The following is a 12783-nucleotide window of genomic DNA, read 5'->3' on the forward strand; positions in this document are numbered from 1 at the left end:
TAGATGGAGGTTGGAGCTGTAGCTCAGTGATAGAACATTTGCCCAGCAGGCAAAAGGATGATGGACTCTATTACTAGAACAACAAAGAAAAAGCATGAAAGAACATCATCCCAGCTTACTCTGTCACACCCTGTAGAATATCACTTGTACACAATTTTCATCTCCCAACACTATGTTCGAGTGCCTCTCATGCTGTGTAATACAAATCATGTCATAAGAAGTCAGTGTAAGAACAGCTGCTGTTGAATTGTGGTGACAATCTCAATAATATCGAGCTCTTGTTGCTCTTCCAAGGACCTGAGTTCAATTCTCAGTAACCACAATAGTGGATCACAAACACCTCCAGCTCCATGTGATTGGACAGCCTTTTCTAGCCTCTATGTATATCTACACACATGCAGCAGAGAGAGAGAAGGGGTGGGGAAGAAAGACAGTAGTAATAAATTAAAAAAAAAAAAAAACAGAACTGTTGTTGCATGCTGTATTCCTCAATCTAGCTTCTCAATTAGACAGAGATGATCAATGAGCTGAATGTTTTTAGAAATTGCTTATGAGAATGGTTAGAGTTACATTTCCCTTGAGGCCTTAAAGTTATAGTCAAAAGCAAAACTATACCCCATACCATGCATTTGATTGGAGTCTTGGAATCCCTCTACATCCTCTGAGAGCAGGCGGGAATCCAACATACCAGCTGCTTGATTAGCATTGTTGTACCAGCTCTTGTTCTCATCAAACACAGTGAAGAGGAGAAAAAATTCCTTATCCACTCCTTTCTGTAGTCCCAGTGGGAAAAATAGAGGGAGGAATAACAATAGTTTCAACAATTCAATATTACGTAGTTGTAGACCCAAAGATTCCTAATTCTTTCTCATTTTCCTGTTCAGATTCAGAGCCAGGCCCATAACTCATGATCAGAGCTACAGTTGTTGCTAGTCAGGCTTTCATCAGGAAAACTTAAAATCGTAGAGGATATAGGGTCAGAGTAGAGGAACAAGACAAGAGGCTGGTAATGTATGAAAGGAAGCAGAGAAGAAGCACTGGGGGTGGATTAAGGAAACAAAAGAAAGTCACCTGGGTAAAGGATTGAAGGGAAAGTAGCCACAGAAGCAGTGAGGGTTTATGAAGAAAAATTAGGAAATACAACTAGACATTTATTACAATTACTTATTATTTTTACAGCTAATGCTTACTGGGTGCATACTATATGCCAGACTCTATAGTAAGCACTTTATGTGTATTAATTTTATGATTCTTTAAAGAAATCAAAAAATGACTTCTTCCTTTGTTAACCTTTTCTTTACAGATGAGGAAGTTGAGTTAAAGAGAATTTAAGTAATTTGCCCAAGGTTACACAGTTAGAAATGATGGGCTAAATTTAAAATAAAAGTAGCAAACAAATATTAAAGCAGGTTTATGGATTAGGAACAATTTTATGGGTCACTGAGGTAGGAAGGAGAATAATGATTGAAGGTCAGGAAAAAGAAGAATCAAAAGCTATAGAAGATGTGTGTTTATATGTAAAATAATATATACATAAGAACAGGAGGTCACCAACTATTAACTTATGATATAATTGATTTATCTTTCTTTTATCCCCTTACCTCCAGGATCCAGCCCCATTCTTGACACATACCTAGAAACTCAGATTTATTTCTCTTCAGCAAGTCTTCCTACCCAGACTCCCCAGAAATACCTGCTTGCCATCTGCACCCAAAGCCCCAGCCTTGCACACCAGCAGAGGGCCCACCAGGCCAGAATTTGTATCTCTTGCAGGATCTGCAGCAGAGAAGTACATCCAGGTCAGGCAAGCAGGATCTTGAGCAGTGGGCCCAGCATGAGGAGGAACTGTCCAGCGGTATTTTACTTTTTCTAATGGCTTGGCTACTTTGGGATGAGATGTACCTACAAGGAAATAGGAAGTCATTATTCACTTTGGCTAGAGGATGATTAGAGCAAAGAATATAATAAAAATTATAAACTATAGATGTCTATAAATTACAGACATTTTAGGGCAACAGTGACGGCAGTAATGAAATCTGATACTGAGAATATTCCTGGCTAAGGAACATGCAATAATAGAATTAATAATCAAGAGCCCACAGTTTGCTTTCTGGCTCTTCCACTAGTTGTTACAAAAACTGAGTCAGTACATGATAAACTTTCAGTTTTCTTAAATCATATGACCTCAATACTGATAGAGATTTCAATACCTCTTGGGAATATTCCTTCTTGGAAAACGTACATTAATTTACTCTTATATACTACCTCTGCTTAAGACACTTCAGTGAAGGGGAGACTTACTACCTGGCCATTTAATCTCTGAATAGCTCTGATTATGACCATTTTTCTACTTAATATATATGTGTGTATGTGAGGGTATACATATGTCATAGATGTATATGTGTACATGAAGTTTACTTATGCTGTAACTTCTTTTGAATCATTTATTAATTTTTACAGTTCTGGAGAATAAATGTGGGGCTTGATTCATGCTAGACAAGAGCTCTACCACTTAAGTGCAGCCTGTCTTAAGGCTGTAACTGTAAATAGACACACAACACCGTCAAACAATGCACAGAAGTATTTTTCATATTTTTTTTATTTTTCAGCATACTGGTAACCAAAGAAGTATAAATGAAAGTACCTAAATATTTTTGACTTATCAAATAAGCAAATATTTTATAAATTTTCATCACTGCATTGAAAATGGTTGAGATGGGGCCTATCCCTTTCACCAACCTATAAAGAGAATTTAAACTTCAAAAAGAAATGGCAGAGTGAATGGAATTTTATGTAAGATGTGGGAAATAGTAAGAGCTGGAGAGGACAGGAACTCCACAAGGAGAGCAACAGAACAAGATAATTTGAACACAGGGAACTTCCCAGAGACTCATACTCCAACCAAGGACTATTCATGGAGATAACCTAGAACCCCTGCACAGATGTAGCCCATGGCAGTTCAGTGTCCAAGTGGGTTACATAGTAATGGGAAGAGGGACTGCCTCTGACATAATCTGATTGGCCTGCTCTTTGATCACCTCCCCCTGAGAGGGGAGCAGCCCTACCAGGCCACGGTAGAGGATAATTCGGCCACTTTTGATGAGAACTGATAGACTAAGATCAGAAAGGAGAGGAGAACCTCCCCTATCAGTGGACTTGGGGAGTGGCATGCATGCAGAAAGGGGAGGGAGGATGGGATCGGGAGGGGAGGAGGGAGGGGCTTATGGGGGTATACAAAATGAATAAAGTGTAATTAATAAAAAATTAAAAAACAAAAAAAACAGAAAAAAGAAATGGCTCTTTTTGAAAATAATATTTTCAAAATGCATCAAAAATCTTAAAAACTTTATTCATAGAAACAAAGTAAGATGTATAGTAATTACTGAAAATGTTAAAATAAAGTAATCAAATGCAAATCAAAACAATGAGTTACATTGATATTGCTAACAAGATTCTCATTTAAAAAAATATAAATAAATAAAAGATTGTCTAGTACAAGTGAAGTTGTAAAGAAATAGACCCTTTCAGGTACTGTTGCTGTAACTACAAGTTAATCAGACTATAAATCTATCCAAAAAACAATATGGAAATAGGTGATAAAAATTTCAATGTGCATATCCTCTGACAAACTAGTTTTATATCTTAAAAATACATTCTCTGACAAACTAATTTTATATCTTAAAAATACATCTTGATGAAACAATCATAATAATCTTACAAGCAACAGGCAAAGTACCTTGGTAGTATAACATGTAGCAAAGAGATAAATTTTATGTTATGAACTCATTTTTTCTTATTCATTCATCATTTGTAATTCCTTAAATTTTCATAAACAGAAGACTTTAGAGAATACTACAATGGATGTGACATAAAAAGAGGGAGTTAGTAAGAGAAATGGGAGTAGTAGGAGAAGAGGCATCTTAGGAGGTGCATATGATCAAAACATATTATACAAAATATGAAAATACCATTATGAAATTCAGTTTTTACAATAAAAACAAAAGAAATATTAAAAATGGCACAATTATGATCCTACCATATATACTCAATGTCTATTTATAAAGTGTTGTCTTCTTTAATGTATTTAGGTCTACTGAGGGGTATAGCTCAGTGGCAGAACATTTGCTTAGCATGTGTGAGGTCCTAGGTTTTATACTTAGCCACCACAAAGGGATAAAAGTCTCTATTTGTGCATATTGTATATCTACATGCATTTACACAGGTTTTTACTTTTTTGTTTCCTTTTGATAAATCATTTAAAATAAAATTTAAACCACCACAACCTCACACTTGAAAATATATCATTAAGAATCTCTGATAGTGCTGGGCCAATGGCTCAGCAGTTAAGATGTTCATGTAGAACACCTGAGTTCAGTTCCCAGAAAACCCTTCAGGTTGCTTACAATTCACTCCAGCTCCAGGGAGACTGGACACATCTAGCCTCCGAGGGCATATGAATCCATGTGCACATACACAAACATAGAGGTGTATAATTAAAAATAATAAAACAGCTAACTACCAGGGCCCCTGTAGCCACCTCATGTACTACTAACCTAAATAGGCTACCACTGCTCTTCCTTCTTGCTTTCTTCCATTCAAGTCACCAAGTCCTAAGGCTGCTTGCCAGGAACAGCTACTTCCTCTCAGCCTGAATCCCACTCCCTGGCACTCACCAGATCCCAGCTCAATACCCAACAGAGATCCTCCAATTAGCACACATGATCCAGAATCCCAGAGCCCTGTCAGCTGCCTTACTCGGACCCTCTAGTTTTCCTGAGGCCTTAAAACTCAGGATCAATCCACACTGCCAAGGAAAACTTGCTCAAGATTCTTTAACCAAACCTAGAGAGAGTTGTATTCCCAAAGATCACTTAAACAGGAAATCAAGATCCAACCCTACTAGGAATTATCCTTGTCCAGAAAACATTGTAAAAACCTCTTTGAAATAACAAAAATAAGTTGAACAAAAACAAAAGAAAAAAAATAACCAACACAGTAACCTCAGATGTGCACATTCTAATGCAGAAACAAAAACAAGACACACACACACACACACACACACACACAAAAAAACAAAATTACATGCTATCTCCAAAACACAAATCCCACAGCAATAACTCCTGTTTAAAATAAATGTAGATGCTTTCAGACAAAGAATTCAAAAGAATGATTATCAGAATGGTAAACAACTCAAAGAAGACAAAAGGAAAGAGGTGCCTGTATTAAGAAAGTTAATCTAAGACATAAAAATAGTTCACAATTTTAAAGAAAACCCAAACTGAAAATATGCTGGAAATAAAAAAAAAATTCAAAAATCCAATTAAACATGTTAATGGAAAGCCTCACCAACAAAATGTATCATGCCAAAAACGGACTTAGTGACAGATAGCAGACAAAGCAGAAGAATTGGATCATTTAGCAAAAATCAATGAGACTTTATAAAATACATATGAATGGAACATGGAAGAGCTTTGAGATGCCAGGGAAAGACCTAGCCTCCAAATATGGGCAGAGAAGGAGAATACCACACTGAAGGCATAGAGAATATATTTAGCAAAATCATAGAAGAAAACTGCCCAACCAAGACAAAGAGATGTCCATCTAGGTACAAAAGGCCTAAAAGCAACAAACAGACAAGAATACACATATTATAGTTAAAGATTAAAAATGGAAGATAAAGAAAAGGTGTTGATTATAGTTAAAAGATTAAAAACAGATGATAAAGAAAGGGTATTGAACCAGGCATGGTGCTGAATGCCTGTAATCCCAGCACTCTGGGAGGCAGAAGCAGGCAGATATCTGTGAGTATGAGGCCAGCTTGGTCTACAAAGAAAGTCCAGGACAGCCAAGGCTACCCAGAGAAACCTTGTCTCAAAAACAAACAAACAAACAAACAAACAAACAAACAAACAAAAAACAAAAACAAAAAAAACCACTGAAAGATGCAAGAAAGAAAAACAAGTCACATTTAAAGGCATGTTTATTAAAACAACAGTTAGTTTTTAACAGAAACATTTCAAACCAGAAAGGCCTAGAAAATATACTCAAACTCTTGAATGATCACAACTGTCAACACAAATTATTATACCCAGAAATACTATTAAATTAAAGAAGAAACAAAATTTTCCATGGCAAAATCAAAATTAAGGAATTTATGACTGGAATGCTAGCTCTAGAGAGGATATTAGAACAACATTTCAATTTGAAAAAAAGAATAAACACAACCTCAGAAGTCATAAGAAACAAATAAGCAATGCCAGGGCAGGTAATCAAAAGAAATCTAAGAAAATACCACCAAATCAACAAAATGAATTAACACACATCATTCAATAATAACGGAAGATTATTGATCTCAATTGTATACTCAAAAGACACAGACTAACAAACTGTATTAGAATAGAGGATTCATCTTTTTGTTACCTTCAAAAAATACACCTCACCATCAAAGACGAACACTTCCTTAAGGCAAAGGGGTTTTTAAAAATGTTTTCCAAGCAAACAAAACTGAAAAACAACCAGGTGTAGCTATTCTAATGTCTAAAGAAACTAGTCAGAGATGTAAGGAGGATACCTCAGGGTCCTTATAGCAAAATTCTATCAGTAGGTAATTACAATCACAAAATACACAGACCGAATACACGGGTACATGATTTCATAAAAGAACCAATTATTAGAATTAAAACATGGATTCACCACAGCATAGTAATAGTGGGTAAATTTAATATCTGACTCTCACCAATAGATAGATCATCCAAAAATAAACTAAACAGAGATATGTTGGAGCTAAATTACATAATAAAAGAAAAATCAAATAGACCTAACAGAAACCTACAGAAAATTCCACTTAATACATTCTTCTCAGCAGCCTATGGAATGTTCTCAATAATAGAGTGCGTACAAGGACACAAAGCAAGACTCAACAAATATTGGAAGTATTTGTAAAATATCGTATTTTACATTCTACCTGACCATAAAATAGAACTAGATATCAACAGCCAAAATAATGACAGAAAGTATCAAAACTCTCGGGAACTAAACATTACACAATTGAATGATAACTGGATCAAGGATGAAGCCAGGAACAAAAATTTTAAAATTCTTAGAAGTGTTGGAGAGATGGCTCAGAGGTTATGTGTACTTGCTGCTCTTGCAGAGGTCGTGAATTGCTTCCTAGCATCCACATTGCAGCTCACAACTGCCCATAGCCCAGTTCCCATAAGCTCTAGTTCTGACTTTTATGTACATAGACATGTACTTGTACACATCAAAATAGGCAAACCACTCACGTACATAAAATTTAAAATAAACTATTTTTTAATTTTTACTTTTTATATTAATTACAGTTTATTCACTTTGTATCACACTTGTAGCTCCTCCCTCATTCCCTCCCAATCCCATTCCCCTTCCTTTATGTCCTCCCATGCCCCTCTCCAAGTCCACTGATATGGGAGGTCCTCCTCCCCTTCCATGTGACCCTAGCCTACATGTCTCATCAAGACTGGCTGCATTGTCCTCCTCTGTGGCCTGGCAAGGCTGCTCCCCCCACAGTGGGAGGTTATCAAAGAGCCAGCCACAGACCTGTTTAAAAAAAAAAAAACTTCAAGTCTCTGAAGAAAAAAAAAAATTAAAGAAGATATCAGAAAATGGAAAGATCTCCCATACTCATGGATGGGGAGGATTAACATGGTGAAAATCGCCATCCTGACAAAAGCAATCTACAGATTCAATGCAATTCCCATCAATATACCAACACAATTCTTTACAGACTTTGAAAGAAAAATTCTCAACTTCATATGAAAAAAAAAAAAAACACAATTGAAAAACAAGAGCAAATAACACCCCTCAAAAAAGTATATGGAAAGAGGTAATAAAAATGAAGACTGAATTAATGAAATATAAATGAAAAATTCAATACAATAAATCAATGAAACCCCCTCATCCCCAAGGCACCTTGCTGAATTCCTGACCTCTACGCATGTATAAAGAGTCAAAGCAAATATCAACAAATGGCAGATAAACATGTTTGTTTGTCTTTCTGGGACTGGGTTGTCTCACTTATTTACCACTCTATCCATTTACATGAAATTTTCATTTCTTTTTTCTAAACAGCTGTAACATTACATTGTCTGAATGTACCACTTTTCAGTATTCATTCTTCAGTTGATGGACATTTAGGCTGTGACAGGAATGGGTTATCTGTTTTGATAAGTAAAGTCCCATTGACTATTAAATGCTAATGGCTCTTGTCAATGCTTTTGGTTATCCTTCAGACTGGATAGTAAAGCTTTGTTACTGAAGCCACCAGAACTTGGTTCATAGAATGTGGAGAAATTCAGCTGATACCTCTGGAAACCTCATCCCTATGGCTGGCTATCATAATGTTACATGGTGATAAGAATGTTAGAGGAGGAGAAAAGGAATCACCAGCCTTACCTTGCTGTGAACCCTATGAGCTAAAACAATGTCCAGCTTGGCAAAGACATACCACTGGCATAATAGTATTATGGGAATAACCAACTACTTTGTGATTGAATTTAAGATCTGCCATACAAGTTGAAAACCATATCTGTAACTATTATTGGGGTCAAAAAGGTGTGGATAGATAAGTCATAGACCCTAGAGGAGAACCTATTACTGTCATTCTGCTAAACTGACATAATATTAACCTCACTCCTAATGACTGACTATTGTTCTGTGGAGAGATTAATGCTCTCATCAGAGCAACTTCTTTTTACGCTAGATAGTGATTAACACAGAATTCACAAGTGGCCAAGATAAAAAGAAAAGGGGACTGACTAAGCCTCTAAACAGAATAGTTATATCCCAAGGCTCAGAAATCATTGAAGAAAGGGAGCAGAAATACCCTAAGAGGCAGATTTGGAGAATGGCCACAAGGAATCAGTGTTTTCTGAACACAGCAAAGTAGTTTCACATGTGAATTCATAGCAGCTGAGACAGCATGTAGAAGATTCCTTCCTGAAAAAGACAGCATCTTCAACAAATGGTGCTGGTCTAACTGGAAGTTTACATGTAGAAAAATGAAAATAGATCCATACTTATCAACCTGCACAAAACTAAAGTCCAAGTGGATCAAAGACCTCAACATAAAACCAGACACACTAAACCGCTTAGAAGAGTCTTGAACTCATTGGCACAGGAGACAACTTCCTGAACAGTACACCAACAGCACAGGCTCTAAGAGCAACACTCAATAAATGGGACCTCATGAAACTGAAAAGCTTCTGTAAAGCAAAGGACACTGTCCTTAGAACAAAACGACAGCCTATACAGATTGGGAAAAGATCTTCACCAACCCTATATCTGACAGAGGGCTAATATCTAGTATATATAAAGAACTAAAGAAGTTAAACAGCAAAAAATCAAGTAATCCAATTAAAAAAATGGGGTACAGAGCTAAACAGAGAATTCTCTGCAGAGAAATATCGAATGGCAGAGAAACACTGAAAGAAATGCTCAACCTCATTAGCCATCAGGGAAATGCAAATCAAAAGGACCCTAAGATTTCACCTTTCACCCATCAGAATGGATAAAATTAAAAACTCAAGAGACAACACATGCTGGAGAGGTTGTGGAGAAAGGGGAACCCTCCTCCACTACTGGTGGGAATATAAACTTGTACAACTACTCTGGAAATCAATCTGGCACTTTCTCAGACAAATAGGAATACTACTTCTTCAAGATCCAGCTATACCACTCCTAAGCATATATCCAAAAGATTCTCAAGTACACAATAAAGACATTTGCTCAACCATGTTTGTAGCAGCCTTATCTGTAATAGCCAGAAGCTGGAAACAGCCCAGATGCCCCTCAGTGGAGGAATGGATGCACAAATTGTGGTATATCTACACAATGGAACATTACTCAGCAATAAAAAACAAGGAAATCATGAAATTTGCAGGTAAATGGTGGGATCTGGAAAAGATCATCCTGAGTGAGCTATCCCAGAAGCAGAAAGATGCTCACGGTATATACTCACTCATATAGACATAAAATATAGGATAAACCTACTAAAATCTGTACACCTAAAGAAACTAATCAAGAGGGAGGACTCTAGCTAAAATGCTCAATTCCTATCCAGAAAGGCAAAGAGGCTGGACATCAGAAGAAGGAGAAAAGAGGGAACAAGTCAGGAGCCTGACACAGAGGACCTCTGAAAAGCTCTGCCCTGCAGACTATCAATGTAGATGCTGAGACTTATGGGCAATCTTTGGGCAGAGTGCAGGGAATATTATGAAAGAAGTGGAAAACAGTAAGATCTGGAGAGGACAGTAACTCCACAAAGAGAGCAACAGAACCAAAATATCTGAGCACAGGGGTCTTTCCTGAGAATGATACTCCAACCAAGGACTATGCATGGAGATAACCTAAGACCGTTGCACAGTTGTAGGCCATGGCAGTTCAGTATCCAAGTGGGTTCCATTGTAATAGGAACAGGGACTGTCTCTGACATGAACTGATTGGCCTGCTCTTTAATTACCTCCCCCTGAGGGGGAAGCAGCATTACCAGGCCACAGAAGAAGACAATGCAGCCACTCCTGATGAGACCTAATTGACTAGGATCAGAAGGAAAGAAAAGAAGACCTCCCCTATCAATGGACTTGGAGAGGGGCATGCATGCAGAGGGTGGAGGAAGGGTGGGATTGGGACGGGAGGGGGGGGAACAGAGGGGGGATAAAAAGGGAATCAAGTGTAATTAATAAAGAAAAAAACAAATTAAAAAGAAAAGATTCCTTCCTAGAGAGCAGATTTGAATACAAAGTCCCACAAATAGCTAAGGGGATACTGTCTGCTTGGGGAAAAAGAGTCCCATTTCTTTCTTTCTTTCTTTCTTTCTTTCTTTCTTTCTTTCTTTCTTTCTTTTTTTTGAATATATACAACTCAAGTTTAATGCATGGTATTAGCAGTTTTTACACGAAAAGAAAAGAATCGGGGACTTGAGAGATGTCTGACTGGTTAAGGGTGGTAGCTGCTCTTTCAGAGGACTAGATTTCACTTACCAAAATTCATAGGGGACAGCTCATGACTGTAACTCAAACTTCAGGAAATTTTTACTCATACGTGTAAGAATGTACACACATAAACCCACACACGTACACACTGTCTTGGAGTGAATTAACACATCTTAGAAACTGTCAATGGAGAGAGGAAGCTTAATGCACAGCAGTAACAAAACATTCAGAAAGCAGAGCACACTCTATGCAAGAGTAACAGTGCCCAAACTTTTGAACTGAGAGGTTTAGTGGACAAGCCTTGCCTACAATGGAGATGGGTGCATTAGAACATTGTAGTCTGACATGGGAAATGTTTTCTGATATTATATCTTTATCCAACACACATCAAATTTGATTTGACTCTTTGTGTAGATTTCCCAAGAGTCCAATTTCTTAAAGCATGCAGGCCCTGGTAGGTTGAAGACCTTCCAGTAAAAGCCACATATTGAAGAGTATATGAGCAGAACAAATTGTAGTTGATATGTTATTGTTGTTGTTGCTGCTGCTGATTGTTTTTTTCTTAAGATACCAAGTTGGGTTGGTATGAAAGTGGGAATGGATCTGGGAGTAGTGTTGGCAGAGAAGGTGCATATGATCAAAATGTATGTATGAAATTCTGAAAGAACTTATGAAAATGAGAAAAAATATATCTTAAAAATTATCTTTCTGTATACCTAAAGAAACTAATCAGGAAGGAGGATTCTGGCTAAGAGGCTCAATCCCTATTCAGAAAGGCAAAGGAAATAGACATCAGAAGAGAGAGAAAACACGGAACAGGACAGGAGCCTATCACAGAGGGCCTCTGAAAGGCTCTAACCTGCAGGGTATCAAAGCAGATGCTGAGACTCATAGCCAAACTTTGGGCAGAGTGCAGGGAATTTTATGAAAGAACTTGGAAATAGTAAGACATGGAGAGGACAGGAGCTCCACAAGGAGAACAACAGAACCAAAAAATATGGGCACAGTGGTCTTTCCTGAGACTGATACTTCAACCAAGGACCATTCATGGAGATAACCTAGAACCCCTGCACAGATGTAACCCATGGCAATTCAGTGTCCAAGTGGGTTCCCTAGTAAAGGGAACAGGGATTGTCTCTGACATGAACTGATTGGCCTGTTCTTTGATCACCTCCCCCTGAGGTGGAAGAAGCCTTAACAGGCCACAGAAGAATACAATGCCACTCCTGATGAGACCTGATAGACTAGGATCAGAAGGAAGGAGAGGAACACCTCCCCTATCAGTGAATTGGGGGATGGGCATAGGTGGAGAGGGGGGAGAGAGGGTGGGATTGGGAGGGGAGGAGGGAAGTAGCTACAGGGGGATACAAACTGAATAAACTGTAATTAACAGAAAATAAAAATTAGGAGATCCAAAATGGCGGTGATCAGCCTGCACCATTTCTGAAAGGCAGAGGATTTGAAACTCCAAAATTGGTGAGTGGAGGGGCAACTGAAATTGTAAAATTGACATTGTAGCTCCTTGAAGGAGGGGGGACACTACAGGAGCAGAGATCCTTTTGATTCAGGTCAGACACGGACATCTCTGTGAACGGAGAGGGGCACTTTCCTTCTTCGGGCCTCCCTCCCCTTTGGAGGAGCTGAGCCACAGCACCAGTGGCACAGATTTTGTTGCCTAAGAACCGAGACAGCAGAGGCATGAATACTATCACTTCAGACTCAGCATCAACCATCACCTGCGTCCCAAGCCCGAGATCATCAGTATAATCCTGCATGGGTCCCATGCCTGCGAGCTGCCGGCCTTACCAACTCC

At 38.1% G+C, this 12783-nt stretch overlaps 1 protein-coding gene across 5 annotated transcripts in view; it reads right to left on the reverse strand.

The window, feature by feature from the left end:
• The window catches only part of Heph (hephaestin), a 130972-nt gene that overhangs the window by 73179 nt on the left and 45010 nt on the right, over nucleotides 1-12783 (reverse strand). For all 5 annotated transcript variants that reach the window (XM_055605076.1, XM_055605078.1, XM_055605077.1 and 2 more), the window contains 2 exons: nucleotides 1694-1902; nucleotides 623-773 (listed from right to left, as the gene is read on the reverse strand). In XM_055605076.1, the coding sequence (XP_055461051.1) occupies nucleotides 623-773; nucleotides 1694-1902 (360 nt within the window). The remainder of the gene's footprint in view (nucleotides 1-622; nucleotides 774-1693; nucleotides 1903-12783) is intronic.

This window comes from Psammomys obesus, unplaced genomic scaffold (assembly GCF_907164565.1).
Source record: "Psammomys obesus unplaced genomic scaffold, mPsaObe1.curated_primary_1811, whole genome shotgun sequence".
In the NCBI taxonomy this organism is placed as follows: domain Eukaryota; kingdom Metazoa; phylum Chordata; class Mammalia; order Rodentia; family Muridae; genus Psammomys; species Psammomys obesus.